This window comes from Squalius cephalus, assembly GCF_949319135.1.
Source record: "Squalius cephalus genome assembly, chromosome: 1".
Classification (NCBI taxonomy): Eukaryota; Metazoa; Chordata; class Actinopteri; order Cypriniformes; family Leuciscidae; genus Squalius; species Squalius cephalus.
The window spans coordinates 47,978,708-47,997,952 of NC_137122.1; the positions used below are offsets into that span (position 1 = coordinate 47,978,708).

Here is a 19,245-nt window from a genome sequence, read left to right on the forward strand (position 1 = left end):
TCTATTTTTAACTATCTAGTATTTAAACATGAGGGCAACTAAATGAAGAGTCAACTATCATATAGTCAATAGTATCCTTTTAAGATAAAGCAGTTCTATGGAAGTTGAATTAAATAAATTGGCATTTAAACTGATTTAGTTAACCCCAAAGATATAATCAGTTTACCATTTCCAATGGGAAGAGCTTAATGTGGCAAAAAGGAAACGGCAAGTTGACGTAAGATAGGCCTAAATGTGTATGATAGGGAAAGTCAATGTTCCAGAGACCAGTGTTTGCATTTTGGAACACATTTGCATAGGGTGCAGCCGAAGAGTTTAAAGCCAACAGGGTTTTCTTTGTCATCACACGATTCGGAAACTGCACTTAAACACTTTGCCTTCCAAGATACTGTGATCACCTGCAGCGACCCGAACATATTTGTCCTCCGTACAAACAGAGCGATACAATCAAGTGGAAAAAGAAAGCTGACTTCATCAAGGACTGGCTTCTGTCTCTTCCTTATGTAATATCTCCACAGGTTCAGGCTGAGTTGTGGGAATGTTAAGGTCATGCAGCCCAGAAAAGGTTGGCAGAAACTTTATACTATACCGTTCATAAGTTAGTGGTTATTAAAAAAATGGTTTATCCTTATTCAGGTGTGATACATTAAACTGATCAAAAGTGATGGTATAGACATTTATAATGTTACACTAGATCTCTGTTTCAAATAATTGCTTTTATTTTTATTTTTGAAGGTGAATTTTTGTATCACACAAAATGTATCTTAAGCACTGAATATTAGAATGATTTCTGAAGGATCATGTGTGACTGAAGATGCACTGTAAAAAATTATATGATCGATAAGTTATGACAAAATATGTTTTTACATTGCTTTAACTCATCAAAATAAGTTCAGCAATTTCCAACTTTTTTTTAAATGACAAGAGTCAACTCATTTTTTAAAAGTAAGTTTAATGCAATTTAAGTTGAAATGACTTAAGACTTTTTTTTGACCATGCATTGATCCTGAAAATTCAGCTTTGATATCACAGGAATAAATTACATTTTAAAAATGTATTCACATAGACAAAATAGTAATACAATTTCACAATATTACAGTTTTTTACTTTTTACTGATTATGTTTTTGGTGAGCGTACGAGACTTATTAAAATATCTAAAAATGAATGATGTGTTTGTTTGTCATTCTAAAGAACGATTTAAATTCCTTTTAGAAAACTAAATGAGTGGAAATGAAACATTTTGTCCATATATTAATAACTTTCTCTTCAGTCCAAATGTGTGGCTTATTTTAAAAGGCAAATTGTGAGCTTTAAATTAGTTTGGACTTTGCTTTTGTGCTTCACGTTGACCTGTTTTAGACACAGATTTATTGCAATTGAACGTCAACTTTTAACCTGAACCATGACATCCTCCACATATGTGATATTTAAAATGCTTTTACTTATCACCATGTTTCTCAAATGCACAATAACAAACAGAAAATGGACTTTCAAGCTTTATTTAGTCGAGTGTAGGGTCAGTTTGACCCTGGAAGATTCATCATGGAGGGGCTTGAAGTGTAGCTTTATTCAATTTGGCCACTTTGAGACCAAACAATTAGCCAGCAAAGCAGGACATCCCAGAAGTTGAATCAATAGATAAAACGGCAGTTCACTTTTCTCAGAAGAATTCAGCTCGAGAACACCACACATTTTCCACGATCTGTCGTGTATTCTAAGAAGCAATGTATGCAGTGCAATGTTGCTATACGAGCTTAGCTTATACCTGCTTTTCTCAAACTCGGTCCTGGAGGGCCACTGTCCTGCACAGTTTAGCTCCAACCCTGATCAAACACACCCAGCTGTGAGCTTCTAGTGATCCTGAAGACATTGATTAGCTTGCTCAGGTGTGTTTGATCAGGGTTGGAGCTAAACTGTGCAGGACAGTGGCCCTCCAGGACCGAGTTTGAGAAACCCTGGCTTATACACAGCACTACAATCATATTAAAGCTCATTGTAACAGTCGTTTGAAGGCTGCTGGTGGCAAAGCTCACTAACCCTCTTACAAATCTGATAGCAGTGCAGATAACTTCCTAATCAACCAGCCGGACAGCCAGAAGGGCTGTGACAACACCCTAGTGTGAAACACAGAGATGCCCTGTATTTCACCCTCAGCAGGAAGTGGGGGTTTCGGCGAAGTGTGTAAGTATGCTATTACCCAGCCACAGTGAAACGACCTTTCATAATGGCCAAGAGCTTGCAGTGAACAGGTCTTCGTAAGTTCACACAACACAGCTTCTCGCGGTGACTTGCGATCGATTCATTGTGGACCGGAAAATGTCAGTGTCTTAAAATTCTCACACATCTTGTTTTGATGCATCTATGCGTGCATCTGCTAAAACACAACTCTCTTATCATAACTCAGGTTTTTTTTTTTTTCAGTCGTGTCATTTTTGCAAAATAAAGGCGGTCACCATAGATAGATCATAAACATCAGCTACTCAAAGGAACAAAGACTTATAATGACCGGCACAAAATAGGTCTCTGAAATAGTTTAGAATTTATAACTTATATATTCTAAACTATTTCAGAGACCTATTTTGTGTCGGTCAGTTGAAGCTCAACAACGGCCTCATTTAAAATGATTAAGCAGTCTAGAGTAGGCCTAGACTGTTTCCACCATCAGGGCAATAATTAAGAAGTTCCAATAAACTAAAGATGTTATGAATCTGCAAGGAAGAGGACGTGTGTCTATATCATCCTAATGCGCGGTGAGGAGGATATAAGACTCTCCAAGGATCACAGATGGAGAATTGCAGAGATTAGTTGAGAGTTGGGGTCAGAAGAAAAAGAAAAAAAACCCTCAAACAACCCCTACATCACCACATGTTGTTTGGGAGGGTTTCAAGAAAAATCCTCCTCGCTCCTCCAAAAACATACTCCAGCATATTCAGTTGTCAGACACGACTGGGACTTCTAAAGGGACCAGCTTCTATGGTCAGATGAAACTAAAAACAGAGGTTTTTGCCAGAAAACACACCAGATGTGTTTGGTGCTAACAGGAATAATTAGTACCCCATGCCCAAGGTTAAATATACTGCTGGATCTTTAATGCTGTGGGCCTATTTTTTAGCTGGAGGTCCTGGACATTTTGTTCAGATACAGTGAGGAAAATAAGTATTTGAACACCCTGCTATTTTGCAAGTTCTCCCACTTGGAAATCATGGAGGGGTCTGAAATTGTCATCGTAGGTGCATGTCCACTGTGAGAGACATAATCTAAAAAAAAAACATCCAGAAATCACAATATATGATTTTTTAACTATTTATTTGTATGATACAGCTGCAAATAAGTATTTGAACACCTGTCTATCAGCTAGAATTCTGAGAAGAATGATGAGTACCATTCCAAGAACACCATCCCTACTGTGAAGCATGGGGGTGGTAGCATCATGCTTTGGGGGTGTTTTTCTGCACATGGGACAGGGCGACTGCACTGTATTAAGGAGAGGATGACCGGGGCCATGTATTGCGAGATTTTGGGGAACAACCTCCTTCCCTCAGTTAGAGCATTGAAGATGGGTCGAGGCTGGGTCTTCCAACATGACAATGACCCGAAGCACACAGCCAGGATAACCAAGGAGTGGCTCTGTAAGAAGCATATCAAGGTTCTGGCGTGGCCTAGCCAGTCTCCAGACCTAAACCCAATAGAGAATCTTTGGAGGGAGCTCAAACTCTGTGTTTCTCAGCGACAGCCCAGAAACCTGACTGATCTAGAGAAGATCTGTGTGGAGGAGTGGGCCAAAATCCCTCCTGCAGTGTGTGCAAACCTGGTGAAAAACTACAGGAAACGTTTGACCTCTGTAATTGCAAACAAAGGCTACTGTACCAAATATTAACATTGATTTTCTCAGGTGTTCAAATACTTATTTGCAGCTGTATCATACAAAAAAATAGTTAAAAAATCATACATTGTGATTTCTGGATTTTTTTTTTTTAGATTATGTCTCTCACAGTGGACATGCACCTACGATGACAATTTCAGACCCCTCCATGTTTTCCAAGTGGGAGAACTTGCAAAATAGCAGGGTGTTCAAATACTTATTTTCCTCACTGTATATGGTATCATGGATTCAAATAACAGATAAAAAATCAAAACCTGACTGCTTCTGCTAGAAATCTTGAAATGTGAGTTTCCCCCCACTTTCAAATGTTTTACTTCAATGAAAGGTTAGAATTTTGTGAATTGTTTGAATGAAAGATCAAAAGGATAAACAATGCAGATTTATTTTTCACAGCCGCCTTTGATCATATTTACCAAGGGTGCCAATATTAGTGGATGGCACTGTATATTATATTCTTACAAGAGGGACATTGCGGATTTAACACAAGTTAAGCTCAATCTACAGCACTTGTGGCATAATTTTGACTACCACAAAAATTATTTTTCTTATATAGCCTCTATGGTTGTCACAGTACCAAAGTTTCAGAAGGCCTAGTCGGTACCAATACCAGAAAAATATCACAGTTCTATGTACCAATTTCGGTACCAGTTAAATTAAGTACATTAATTGTACCATTTTGTCTCATCCGTTGGTTATCACTGTCAATCATTGCGGATTCCAATTCAGTTGCACATTTAAATACATTTATTCATTTAGTAGACGCTTTTATCCAAAGTGACTTACAAATATGACAATCAAGCCAACAATAGGGCAACAATATGTAATACAATAAGTGTTGTGACAAGTCCAAATTACCCCCTTTTTTAATAGATATATAGAATAGTAAGTTAGTATTAATGGGTCAAGTGTTGCCGAAAGAGATGCGTCTTCAGCCGTTTCTTGAAAATGGCTATGGACTCAGCATCTCGGGTTGAGTTAGGCAGGTCATTCCACCAGCAGGGAACAGTCGAGGCAAAGATCCGTGAAAAAGTGATTTTGGGCCTCTTTGGTATGGCACTACAAGGCGCCATTCACTTGCAAAGCACAAGCTTCTGGAGGGCACATAGGTGTGGAGTAGTGAGTTTAGGTATAGGGGTGCAGAGTCAGTGGTTGTTCTCTAGGCAAACATCAGTGCCTTGAATTTGATGCGAGCGGCAATTGGCAGCCAGTGCAAGTTTATGAGGAGAAGAGACGTGCACTCTCTTCATCTCATTAAATATCGCTCTGGCTGCAGCATTCTGGATCAGTTGCAGAGGTTTGACAGTGCAAGCTGGAAGGCCTGCCAAGAGAGCATTACAATAGTCCAATCTGGATAGAACTAGCGCTTAGACAAGGAGTTGTGCAGCATACTTCGATAGGAATGTTGTACGAGGCAAATCTGCAGGACCGGGCAGTTCTAGCCGTGGTCCGTGAAGTTTAAATGATCATCAATCACAACACCAAATTCCTGGCTGTCCTGGATGACGAACCTAACTGAATGGAGAAGTTATGATGAAGTGTTATGTTGACTGAGACTATAAGCAGCTCTGTCTTTGCTAGGTTGAGTTGAAGGTGGTGGTCCTTCATCCAAAAAGAAATGTCTCAGGCAAGCTGAGATGCGAGCAGCTACCATCGGATCCTCTGGTTGGAATGAGAGGTAGAGTTGTGTGTCATCAGTGATAGGAAAAACCATGTTTCTGAATGAAAGATCCTAGTGATGGAGAAAGGAAATGGTCCAATCACGGAGCCCTGAGGCACCCCAGAAGCTCAATGTTGCCAACGTAACACCTAAAATGGCTAAAACACTTTACAGTTCAAATATCACACAAGTGTTAAGAATGTCAAACTATGACAAGAAACTGGAAAAGCTTCTTTCATTCAATGGAAAAGCCTCTTTCATTCAATATAAAGTATCTGACAACACTCTCTTTTTTTATCATTTTCTTTTTATTTATTCAAAAGAAACAAGGAAAAAGGCCAAAAAAAAAAAAAAAAAAAAAAAAAGTTAAGAAAAAAAGGCAAGACATTTAAATAGGAGTGAATGTGTGCAGGTGTGTTCAAGAGGAGGAGAAGGAGGAGGGCGCACATGATTTCTCACTGCGGGTCTGACGAAACCCAATGCTCAGGCTAAAGCAGCAAGCCAGAGACACTGTCACACCAGAGAAAAAGGCACTAATCCAGAGAGAACAAAACACATCACGGAAAACCGGGTCGATAATACACAAGGAGGGAAACAAAATACATAAAAAGAGCTAAAACATACAACACGGAAAAGACAAAATATGAAGGAAAAACAAAAAACAAATGCATCACATAAGTCGATGTGACAACTCATATATTTGAAAACTCTCTGGTTTCTCACTTCTTACTGGCTTAACCGGCATCTGCCAGTTTTTCCGACACCAAATATTGTGATTTTAAATGTTTAAATGCAGTACGTGAACAGCTTTTGACACCATGAATAGATGCGTCTCTGAAATCATGCACCTGCAGTTCAGCTCTCCAATCTGAAGTCCCTCATGATGATCTCTACAGAGTGATGTCAGCTACATTCACAACCCAAGAAAAATAAAAACTGGCTGCAATAAATACATTGGCTTAAAATGGTGGCTAGCCATGTGGTTTTTCACATTAGATGCAACTCCTGCAAGACCGGAAGCTCCCTCGCGATAAATCGCTATCGTCAAGGATCCACTCACCCTATTGGTTCTAAAACAAAATAAGAATGATGTCAAATGGAATACATGATGCGTTAAATACTACGGTGTTACGTCTGGGATGCTCATAAAATTAGCATGTCCCAGAGCTACTCCGTTTCATTCGCCCTCCCCAAAAAATTAACATAATTTACAATTGGAAAAAAGAAAACAAAAATGTGTTGAAAGATAAAACTGACAGACACATACAAATATATAATATATATATTCTTAAAAAAATGGATTCTCTCTATAGGTGTTTTTTTCCACAGCCCAGATGTACAATGCATTTGCATTTTCCTCTTACATTTTTATATATTTATTAGAATGTTTTTTTTTTTCCTTTTTAAAAACAGCTTCAGGATTTACTATTATAAAGAGATTTAAACATGCAGCCAAAACAAAAAGAACAAAAAAAACAAAAAAAAAACAAAAAAAAAAGTCTAATTGTAGACTAGAAAAGAAGCCAGAAGCAGCAGGATGAATCTACAGATAGAATCATTGTTGTTTTAATTTATGCGTTGTTTACTATGCTAAGATTCAGCCTTTCCTTCGCCCTAACAGCTCAGTCTGGACTGCAAGCGTTCAAGAAGACATCACGATTCTCAGGAATAATAGTTTCGCCCGGGCACCACGAAAGAGGTGGAAACGTCCAGCCTCTCTGCTACGTTTATTTCTCTCCATGATTTCAGTCACATTTTCCATTCTTCTGTGCCGCTTTAGATTTCACAGGACTTTAAGGGTGTTGACGGGGACATGTAGGGTAGTCTGATTGTATGTGAATGTGAGGGGCCGATAATTACAACTTATTCACTAATCACTTGGTTTTTTCCTTTACATATTCCGGTTCACAGGCGTGACGTAGTTGCGTGGAAACATGCCCGTCTGGCCGTGACAGGCGCCCTTCCACCAGTTGGGGTCAGAGTTGTCCAGGACCTGAATGAAGTCTCCGCGTCTGAAGCCGAGCTCTCCGTCCTCCTGAGGGTCGAAGTCGAACAGGGCCTGCACGTATGTTGGATGCTGCGGATGCACAATAGACACGTGTAAACAACATGATGGCACGTTTTGAATCTAACACATACTCTACTGTACACAATTTTAGTGTCAATAAGATTTTGTAATGTTTTTGAAAGACTCACCAAGGCTGCATTTATTGATAAAAAAAACAGTAAAACAATACCGTTAAATATTATTACAATTTAAAACGCATGTTTACGGTTTGAGTGTATTTAGAAATGTTATTTATTCCTGAGATGGATGTTCAGCATCATTACTCCAGTCTTCAGTGTCACATGATCCTTCAGAAATCATTCTAATATGATGATTTGCTGCTCAAGAAACATTTCTGATTATCAATGTTGAAAACAGCTGTGCTGCTTCATATTTGTGGAAACGGTGATACATTTTTTTCCGGACATTTTTTGTCATTTAAAGTTCACAAACAGCATTTATTTTTAAATGGAAATATTTTATGACATAAATCCATTTATTGTCTATTTTGATCAATTTAATGCAGCCTTGCTGAATAAAAGTATTAATTTCTTTAAAAAAAAAGCTTAATTGAATATTTACAGAATATTTGATATTTTAACTAAGACCTTGAATACAGAGGATTTTGAGGAACTTTTTATTTGTCCATTAAGTTTCCTAAAATCCCCCCCAAAAAAGAAAAAAAAAGCCTCGTTCAGACCTCTAGTTCATAAACGCCAGAGGAGAACTGGCCCCCGACTGAGCCTGGGTTCTCCCAAGGTTTTTTTTTTTTCTCCATTAGGTCACCTGATGGAGTTTTTCGGTTCCTTGCCACTGTTGCCTTTGGCTTGCTCAGTTGGGGATATTTGGGGATATTTAATTTAATTAATCAATCAACGATACTATTGATCAGCATTACCAAACGTGGACGTTCCACTAGAAACAAACATTGATGTATTGTTTTAATTTAATACTGTGAAGCTGCTTTGATACAACCTATGTTGTGAAAAGCGCTATATAAATAAACTTGACTTGACTTGACTTGACCAAATCTGATTTTTGTGCATATCAGATTGGAATCCGATCATATTAGCAAGTGTGAACAGCAAAAAATCCATTTTGAGCTACATTCATATGTGGTTTGAAATCCTATTCAAATTTCTGGAAACCCGTTTCAGTCTGACCGCTCTAATCAGATTTTGAGTGGTTTATGTAACTTTCTCACACCACTTAAACATAAATGTCAGACGTAGTTATTGGTAGAGTACAACAATGTTGTCTTTTTTATAACAGATATGCATAACCAATATATACATGTCTGTTTTTGACAGAGCACTGAACAAAACTGCTGTAATCGGGTAAACAAACAAATAACAAATATAGCATGTACAAATAATTCTAAACAGCCTGAATAAAAACAACAACATTGCAACTAGTGTAGCTTAGAACAGTTGCATCTTTTTATTTTTAACAACAGCTGTAATATTAACAATAGGCAATAGGCAAAGTCTTGTGTTTTCAAATGAAGAACATAAACAACTGGCTAGTCTTTCATCTTTGCATGAATGAGCATTCCACTTTAAACTACAATTTTAAAAGGTTGATGTGTTGTTTAAAGGGATAGTTCAGGATTTTAGACATGAATCTCTATAGCTTCCCCATAAGCAGTGTGGTGCATTAACCATGACTTACTTCATATCACTGCGCGCTGCCGCTACCTACAGCCAGCTGGGAGCCGCGCACGTGTCACTTTGTTTACAGCTCGTAAAGAGAACGATAACATGTCTGACTACAGCAGCGACGATGACAACATTGACTTCGACACACAGCCAAAAGGATTACAAACTGATCGCTCTTGGTGAGTAGCTATGTTAGCTCGTTCGTGTAGCTGTTCTGAGCACGTAAACACTGCTGTAAACACTGCCGAACAACTGAAAAAGTGGTGTGCGCCTGCGCGGCTCCCAGCTGGCTGTAGGTAGCGGCAGCGCGCAGTGATATGACGGGGAAGAAAATAGTGCCAAGCCATTACGAGGTCTGACCTCTCCATAGACAGCGGTTTTGTGGTGCAAATATATCACTCTTTTGAACACATATTGATTTGAGAAGAAAAAAGCTTTATTGCCGTGACCCCAGCAAACTTGCCGGACTAATTTCATCTTGACCAAAACTGGACCGGAGCTCGGCTCACAGGACGCTGTCGGGGGTAAGTCATGGTCAATGCACCACACTGCTTATGGGGAAGCTATAGAGATTCATGTCTAAAATCCTGAACTATCCCTTTAATAGGCTAAAAAGTAACATAAATGTCAGACGTAGTTATTGGTAGAGTACAACAATGTTGTCTTTTTATAACAGATATACATAACCAATATACATGTCTGTTTTTGACAGAGCACTGAACAAAAGTGCTGTAATGAGGTAAACGAATAACAAATATAGCATGTAAAAATTATTCTTAACAGCCTGAATAAAAAAACATTGCAACTTTTAGTAATATTAACAATAGGCAATAGGCAAAGTCTAATGTCTTCAAATGGAGAACATAAACAACTGGCTAGTCTTTCATCTTTGCATGAATGAGCATTCCACTTTAAACTACAATTTTAAAAGGTTGATGTGTTGTTTAATAGCCTAAAAAGTGAAGAGAACAGAATACGCTGGAATTCGTTGGAATACGCATACATTTTCAGAAAAACAAACAACAAATAAATCATCGCAATTACCGAGTCCATTTCCAGTCCGAGTAATAGTGATTTTGTAGGTCTAGATTAAGAAATACCTGCTGACAGATCGCTGTTTTTATCTATATGTTTACACAGAACTTCTCTTGCGGAGATAATAAATTTCTACATAGCTGTAATTTAGTTGTTTAATTGTCTAACGATTACGTGACCCCGTGAGTTCGTCTAAATTTTTTAGCACCAAGTTTAAACTACATATCAAGCACGTAACTTTGTTACAGTCTTCGTCATCAGGAACCTGGGTGTGCTCATTGATACCAATCTTTCATTTGAAAGCCACGTTTCTTGTTTTAGTTTCTGTAAAATCACATTTTTCCATCTTAAAAATATATCTAAATTATGACATATGCTTTCAATAACAAATGCAGAAAAGTTGGTTCATGCGTTCATGACCTCAAGGCTAGATTACTGTAATTCTCTACTGGGTGGTTGCCCTGCACACTTAAAGGGGTCATATAATGGTACATGCACTTTTACAAGTTGATTGTACTGAAGTGTATGTTGGCAGTGCCTGTACACAGCCATCATATGATGATAAAAATCCATCCAGTGGTCTTTTTTTAATCTCCTTGTATGTTTTCCCCCGTCTCAAATCGAGCCGTCTGACGTCACGCGGTCGGACGCCCCTCCCATGATTGTTAATTGACAGCAGCGTTTCAACACAGACCCGCCCTGAGCGAGCTGTCATCATAGTCCGCCATTGTTGATACGCTGGAGCAGAATGGCGTCTAAGCGATTGAGGTGTTCTGTTCTTGGATGTAATAAGGAACACAGCAGTCATTTTGATGTTCCTAAATCTGAACCGCTGAAGACGCAGTGGCTGAGTTTTGTTTTCGAAGGGAATATTCCCCACGATCAACGTCAATGCTTTCATGTTTGACATTTCATCAATCTGTCAATGAACTAACGTATACATCAGTAAACGCATAGCGTTCGTATCTCACTACTCTAACGTTACCCTGCCAGTACATACAAAGATAGATCAAAGTGACATTACGTTAACCAACCATTCAGAAACGTCCTGTTCGAGCCTTAATTGTCTAACTTCTTCGGGGACGTCATCTTGTTCCGGGTCCGACTCTGGTTCAAATTGATATGGTTGCACAGATGTTTCCTCAGAGACTCCCGCTGCCATTCTTTCTCCAAAATATACCCTCAACTGTTGTCAAGGCAACACTCCACGTGTGTTGTGCGGTGTTGTGTCAAAACGCCCCACAGAAACAGAGGGGCGGGGTGAGCAAAGCTCATTATCATTTAAAGACACATGCACTTAAATGGCGTGCTGAAAACAGAGCTGTTTTTGACCTGGTAAAATTAGTGTTTTCTTACTATACTAATGAGAATTTTTAATTAAAGTATATTACAAACTTTTCATTTAGACCCTAAAGAATCATATTAACTTGTACAAAAATGGCATTATATGACCCCTTTAATAAACAAACTCCAGCAGCTAGAGAGCTTACTAGAACCAGGAAGTGTGACCATATTAGCCCGGTTCTGTCAACACTACATTAGCTACCTATTAAACATTGTATACATTTTAAAAACTGGCTAATTACTTACAAAGCACTAAATGGTTTAGCTCGGCAGTACTTGAGCGAACTCTTAAGGCATAATAGTCCTTCACATCTATTGCGATCTTAAAATTCTGACCAGTTGATGATACATAGATTTCAAAATTGACTGCTGGCGGTAGATCCTTCTCCTATTTACCACTTAAACTCTGGAACAGTCTTCCTAACATGGTTCGGGAGGAAGACTTAAATTTAAATTTAAACTTAAACTTAAATTTAGACTCTGTGAGTTTAAATTTAGACTGACAACACATCTCTTTAACCTGGCATACAGATAGCACATGATCACATTTCTACAATTCAAATCCGTTAAAAGATTGTTAGGCTGCATAAATTAGGTGTAACGGAACCGGGAACATTTCCTATAACACCAGATGTACTTGTTACATCGTAAGAAGAATGTCATCTACGCTTATTAGTCTATCTGTCTCATCCTTATCCCGAGGTTACCATAGTCAGCCGGATCCGGTTCATATCCAGATCAGATGGTGGACATGCACCTAGACATGACCAAAATGCAGCCCTGTATGTCAGCAGAGACAGTGTCTACAAGTCAATCCCCTGTGAAGACCTCGTCAACACAACAGCCATCGCCACAGGTCCTCTGCAAAGACCCATATGGCCAGTTTCGTCTACATACTAGCATTCATCACCAATCTGATCTTCAAGAAGACGGAACTGGATGAAATATTTCAAATGCTACCTACCAATCCACAATCTGACTTTTGACCTGTAATGCTGCCTGAATCATAATAAACTGAATAATGACTGTTAACTATTGTCTTTTTAGAGCTGCTTCACAGCAGAATTGAATTCTGTTTGCATCATTGAATCACTATTGTCCTGTTTATTACTGTAAAGCTGCTTTGAAACAATCTGTATTGTATAAAGCGCTATAGAAGTAAAGGTAATTTAATTTAATGGCTGTTATGTTCAAAAAATTACTAAGGGAGGCAAGTTATTTTACCTTTGAACACTCATCACCCCTCAAACGCAGTGCTTTAATGGCAGTATGGATGCACCGATACCAGTACTCGGGTGTCGGTCCGATACTGTGCTCCTGTACCCGATACCACTTTAAGGGGCCGTTCACATATCCCGTCTAAAAACGAGTGGAGAGTGCGGCCGAAATAAAACTGTTTCGGTTAAATGTTTCTCCTTTCCACATGCTTGTTCTTGGTCTGAAAAAAAGTGGTAGCGGTGCATCCCTAAAAGGCAGTCTTGCACACAATTTTTAAAACGCCCACAAGATGGTGCCATTTATCAGTGAACCGATATAACAAAACCGATATTCGATTATGGAAAAATGCTTAAATATTGGTAAAAATATTGGTAAAACCAATTATCGGTCGATCACTAGTTTCGCTGCAGAAAAAAGGTTGTGTTGTTGCAACAGTTGGGATACACAATGTGGACAGTCAACAAATTAGATCAGATTCCAAACAAATACACAAATAATCGTTTTTTTGACTGACAGTGTAAACAGCCTTTATTTCATCTCTTAAAAATATTGCCAAAAGCCCTGGTGTAGTGTTTTCCCACCTTCAAGATTTTTTATTATTGAATAATTGTCTTCATTTAGTGTGTATAGCATGCCTTTTTCCCTAATGTTATTGTAAACGATTATTTACTGCAGGTTATTCCAAAGATTTTTTTTTTTTTTGCTCTTCCCATGAAACAAATTCCCTGTTCCACAGATTTTACTTGAAAAAGTGTTGCATTACAAAAGTAAAAACAGTCATTCACAAAGACCCAGTATTAAAAAGGTCAAAACTGTCATACCTGAGGCACCTGCTCGATGTCTCGTAGAAAGATCTGTTGGTTTCTGGAAACGGAAGTGGTGCGGTGATAGTCCACCAGCTCGTTTAGAGAGTTAAACTTCACGACCCAAAGGAAGTATTTCCCAGCCCCGTCACGCAGCACTTTGAAATGCTGTACATCATTACCAAACCTTAAACAAGAAGAAAGACAACACTTCACAATTGATACCGAAGAGATTAATATAATGTACTCCTTTGTGTGCCATGATCCAAAAATAAAGCTGTGAACAGAGGTCAGAATGCACATTAACACGTGTATGCAAACACAGGCGAGACAGGCACGATAGCCGGGGATCAAATGGGTAATTGCCCTGATGTCTATCAAAGAGCTCGGCCTGAATGAGACAAGAACCGCCTTGACTCACGCGAGACAGTCAATTCACATGATGACATTCAGCTACATGTCTTTGTCACTACGTTCAAAAGTTTGAGGTCAGTAAGTTTTTTTAATGCTTTTGAAAGAAGTCTCTTCTGCTCACCAAGGCTGCATTTATTTAATAAAAAATACAGTAAAAACAGTAATACTGTGAAATATTACAATTTAAAAATGGTTTTCTATTTTAATGTATTTTAAAGGGGACCTATTATGCCCCTTTTTACACAATGTAATATAAGTCTCAGTTGTCCCCAGAATGTGACTGTAAAGTTTCAGTTCAAAATACCCCACAGATACCCCAAGGGCTGTGCCTTTTCTGCTCATGCCATTCTGGCAACAACAAAACAGGAAAAACAGTATGGTGCCATTTCTAAGAACACGTTTTTGCATTCTGCTGCACTGCTTTTCCATTGTTCTCTATGTAAACATTTGGGGCCATTCAAACGCAAGGTGTCGAGACATGTTTTTTTTTAAAGTTAAACTTCTTTTAGCGTTTCCTGTGCGAGACATTGTAAAAGATACGAGACACAAGCGCAACACGCCTGCCTAGAAAAAACATGTTCTTTATTCATTGATATACAACAACAGAACATTTAGGAAGCCTGAGACAAACACTAGGTACGCAAACTCAATCTCAGGAATCCCTGCGTTTGATTAAACCTGTAGAGCTGGGAATGTTGACGTACTTGACAGACAGTGAGAAGTCTCCAGGCGCACTCTCGCTCTCTCTAATGAGGAAGGCTCCGTCGTGCCTCTGTTTGTTTAGGATCTCCTCCGCTCTGGCCCGTGGAATTCTCCCGAAGAACCACCTGAGAACGTATGAACACACAAATATAAACGTTACTATTATATCCGAACGAAGACATTGTATTGGGAGAACTGAAAACAGAAGAGGTGGAAAGAGAGATACTGAAGACAGAGATCAGATGGATTTCATTGATTTACATGGAAGTGCGGATGAATAGAAAGGAGGATCATTTTCAAAAAGACAGGCAGCACAGAGAAAAATCAGCTCAGAAGAACAGCTACAGAGTTTAGAAGATCAACAAAACAGTGATCAGCACAGATTGTGTGTGAACAAAAAACATGCAGATGTGGTCTGCCTGTGGGTTTCTTCTAGAATAAAGCTGGTCTTTCTTGTACAAGCCAGTTTATAAACCATCTAATTCTATATGACTTTACTGAATGAACTCAAATTTCAATAAGACTTGCTGTGTTTGTGCATGTGTGCGGCAAAGTCAGGTGAACTGGGTTAAGCAAACCTGATAACCAAATGCCTTTATTTACTGGAGAGACAAGAAACAGCTGACAAATCCAAAGTGCATTTACTCTGTGGTATTATAAATGATATCCAATGTCATCACTGCGCTTACAGACCTTAGATGGAGTACATGCCATATTTCATTTGAAGTAATACTAATAATAAAAAAGATGTCAATGGTTGCATTTTAATTTAACAAGATTTACATGTAAGAACAGTTTTACAAATGATTTACAGTTATGCTTATGTTTCATTAATAAGGTTCAATGCTATAATTACTGATCATTCAAAAGGGTTGGGCGGTATTACGGTAATATCGGATACCGCGGGATCTTAAAATAGCACCGGTATCAGTTTCAATACCGTCATTACCGGCACTTATATATAGCTAATATATATAATTTATTTATTGCCTAAAAAATGCTTATGTGTGGTTGCAGTTTGGCAATATTTCTGGTTCCAACCGAATGAGAAGGGAGAGGCGGTAAATACTGACGAGGCAATTTGTAAATTGTTCCATAAAAAGGTGACCGCGAGAGATGTAAACACCTCTAACCTAATGTCGCATCTCCGAAACTACCACCCACTCACTGCTGCCAGGATGCATTTTGTTCTCGAGTTCATTAAATAAGCGCATTAAGTTTCGTATTTGTTAAAATATTATTATATTATTTTTTCCATCTTTCTTGATTATGAAAAGTGAACAGCACAAATAAGATGGGATGCATCGGGAGTCAGACGATTTGACCACTTCAATAAATTTAGTTTTGTAAAAGGCCTCTTTAAAACGAATTTCGTTTTGTATAAATTGTATCTTAATTTTAATAAATTTTTCATCAACCAATTGCCTATATATTTAATATAATCATGACATGATGGGCGATGGCATGCCGCGGTCACTTGCATTGAAATCTCATAAATTAACCGAAACTTGGAGATGGCGATCGTCAATTTCTTTAAACAAAACAATTCAAAACGAAAAGAAATATAGGGTAGCCTACTCTCTGATTACTCCATGATGTGCATTTCTCTCTATGGCGTTCACAGAGATGGCGATCGTCAATTTCTCAAAACGAAAAGACAAAGGCCACTCTGATTATTTAATCCATGATGTGCATTTCTCTCTAGGCGCGTTCATACGGAGATGTGATCATCAATTTCAGCAAACGAAACCATACAAACCGAAAAGAAATAGACTAGCCTACTCTCTGTAATCCATGATGTGCATTTCTCTCTATCGTTCACTATGGAGATGGTGATCGTCAATTTCTTTAAACGAAACAATTCAAAACGAAAAGAAATATAGTCTGATTAATCAATGATGTGCATTTCTCTCTATATGCGCGCTCACTACAGAGATGGCGATCGTCAACTTCCACCTTTGCAGAAAAGCTTTATTAATAAAAATCAAATGGACACGCGTCACCGGATTACAAAGGCACTTCTTGCTTGTTGCACGCACACAGTATTATGTTGAATAATGGTGGGCTCGGGCTCATAATAACAGTTAATGCCGTCGACCGGACTCAGACACAACGTGCACGGCTTGATTTGTTTTTTTTGCCCGATCTGGCATTCAGTTTCTGAACTGTGTAGGCACAAACCAACAGTTTGGTGACGCCGTCTGAGCCCATTATGTCATAATTTTTAATTAGTCACGGTAATACCGTATACCCCGGTAAAATAGGGAGGGGGTTTGACGGTATCAAAATTCGAATACCGCCCAAGCCTAGTGTCAATCAAAAAACACCACCCCTCCCCCATTTTTTTTTTTCAGTAGATTAAAAATACACAAGATAAATATATAATTATATATAGGCCTACATACATATATAAAATGAAAACGGTTATATTTTAATTAGACAAGATTTACATGTAACAAAGTTTTACAATTTATTTACAGTGTAGCTTGTTTCATTAATGAGGTCCAACGCATTAATTACTGATCATTAAAAAAAAAGAGACAAGATTTCCAGTGGATTAAAATTCAGAAGTTAAGGATTGTGAAAATAATATTAAGGGAAGATACTGCATCACACTGAACAGACTATTGAGTGCAACAGTTGGGTACTTGAAGTAAAAACCTCATTCATTTTCTCCATAGGGAAATTGATTTTTAATAATAACTTATTAACCTTTAAAGACAGACCTACTGTGAGTTATGAGGTTGTTGGTCGATCAAATCGATGGTATTTGCTTCTGATGAATAACGCAGCCTTCATTATTTCAGCTTATTTAAAAAAAAATGAACAGTGGAATTCCTGGTGAAAAACTACATTACCCATGATGCTGTACAGAAAAGTACACCAGAGTGTCGAAAACCACTAGTGAAACCACTAGTGAAGAATCTGGGCATGTTTTTCAAAAGTGCCAAACATCATCTCAGAGTTCTAGCTAAAGTAAAATCATTTCTTTATTTTAAGGACTTTGAAAGGGTGATTCATGCTTTTATTTCAACAAGGCTTGACTATTGTAATTCCCTTTCTATGGGTATTAACCAAGCATCTCTTAACCATCTGCAAATGGTACAAAATGCAGCTGCTAGGCTCCTTACTAGTGTGCATAAACGAGAGCACATTACTCCAGTTCTGATATCTCTGCATTGGCTTTGATTTTAAAGTCTTGTTGCTGGTTTTTAAATCCATGAATGGATTAGCTCCCGTATATATATTTCCGATTTATAATCGGTTCACAATCCTGGAAGGTCTTTTAGGTAATCCAACCAGAGACTGTTAAATGTTCCTCGGGGCTAGACTGAAATCGAGAGGAGATTGAGCTTTTGCCGTTGTTAAAGCAAAACTTAAAACCTCTCTTTTTTCTTTGGCTTTTAATTGTAGTTGATCTGTACTGTGTCTGGTCTGTTCGGTGTTCTGTTCTGTAAATTATGTTGTACATACATAGTATTAAATGTTGATGATATTTGATATAGTGTACAACACTTTGGTCAACAATTGTTGTTTTTATTGGTGCTATATAAATAAAGCTGAGATGAGTTCTCTCTCTCTCTCTCTCTCTCTCTCTCTCTCTCTCTCTCTCTCTCTCTCTCTCTCTCTCTCTCTCTCTCTCTCTCTCTCTCTCTCTCTCTCTCTCTCTCTATATATATATATATATATATATATATATATATATATATGATATATATATATATATATATATATATATATATATATATATAAAAAAAAGTCCAAAATCAGCTCTGCTGAAAAAGGGGGCGGGCACTAATGCAATCTACCAACCCTCACACCTTTATTTTATTCATATCATATATGTAGTGAGTAAATATGATATGAATATATACTTGGAAAAAAAAAAAAAAAAAAAAAAAAAAAAAAACATAACATTTACGCTCCCAGGGGGTTACGTAAGGCTATTCATAAAAACACTGGCCGTCTCCGCTGTACCTGCCGAATCTTTCCTGTCCGCTTTGATGTGGACAGCACAGACACACAAACACAGAGCATGTGACCAGGAAGTGACACGAAAGCACTCTAGGGCAAATTCCACTCAACCACCGTCTGCACGTCGTGTCTCTCTCCGCTCAAACACGTACATTTACATTCCCTGTCCTGATAAGAAACATCCGCCTCCCCCTCCCATAAACCTGGCCAATCTTGCGTAATGTTAGCTGTCCTATGATGTTAAAAAGAGTCGGTGGTGTATTTTCTGGGATGTCAAACAAAGCGAGAAAAATACTGTTCGGGAAAAATTAAAAAACCCTTTCTGTGACTGATGACACCACTGATGCAAAATGATCAATATTCAATTATCTGTTAAAGAGAGGAAGCTATTCATAACAAAGGCCCTCCCATAAGGACACCACAGCCGAAACTAATGTCATGAATTCTCCTTTATTTATAAGTTACATATTACTGTAAAATTTAAATATCAAGTTAAAAATAAAACTTA

At 38.1% G+C, this 19,245-nt stretch overlaps 1 protein-coding gene across 2 annotated transcripts in view; it reads right to left on the minus strand.

Annotated features, from left to right (window-relative positions):
- Positions 1–6,089: 6,089 nt before the first annotated feature.
- Positions 6,090–19,245, minus strand: part of grb2b (growth factor receptor-bound protein 2b) — a 46,405-nt gene continuing 33,249 nt past the window's right edge. For both annotated transcript variants that reach the window (XM_079891232.1, XM_079891233.1), the window contains exons 4-6: positions 14,765–14,887; positions 13,665–13,833; positions 6,090–7,618 (exon numbers count right to left, since the gene is read on the minus strand). In XM_079891232.1, the coding sequence (XP_079747358.1) occupies positions 7,433–7,618; positions 13,665–13,833; positions 14,765–14,887 (478 nt within the window). In that variant the 3' untranslated portion in view covers positions 6,090–7,432. The remainder of the gene's footprint in view (positions 7,619–13,664; positions 13,834–14,764; positions 14,888–19,245) is intronic.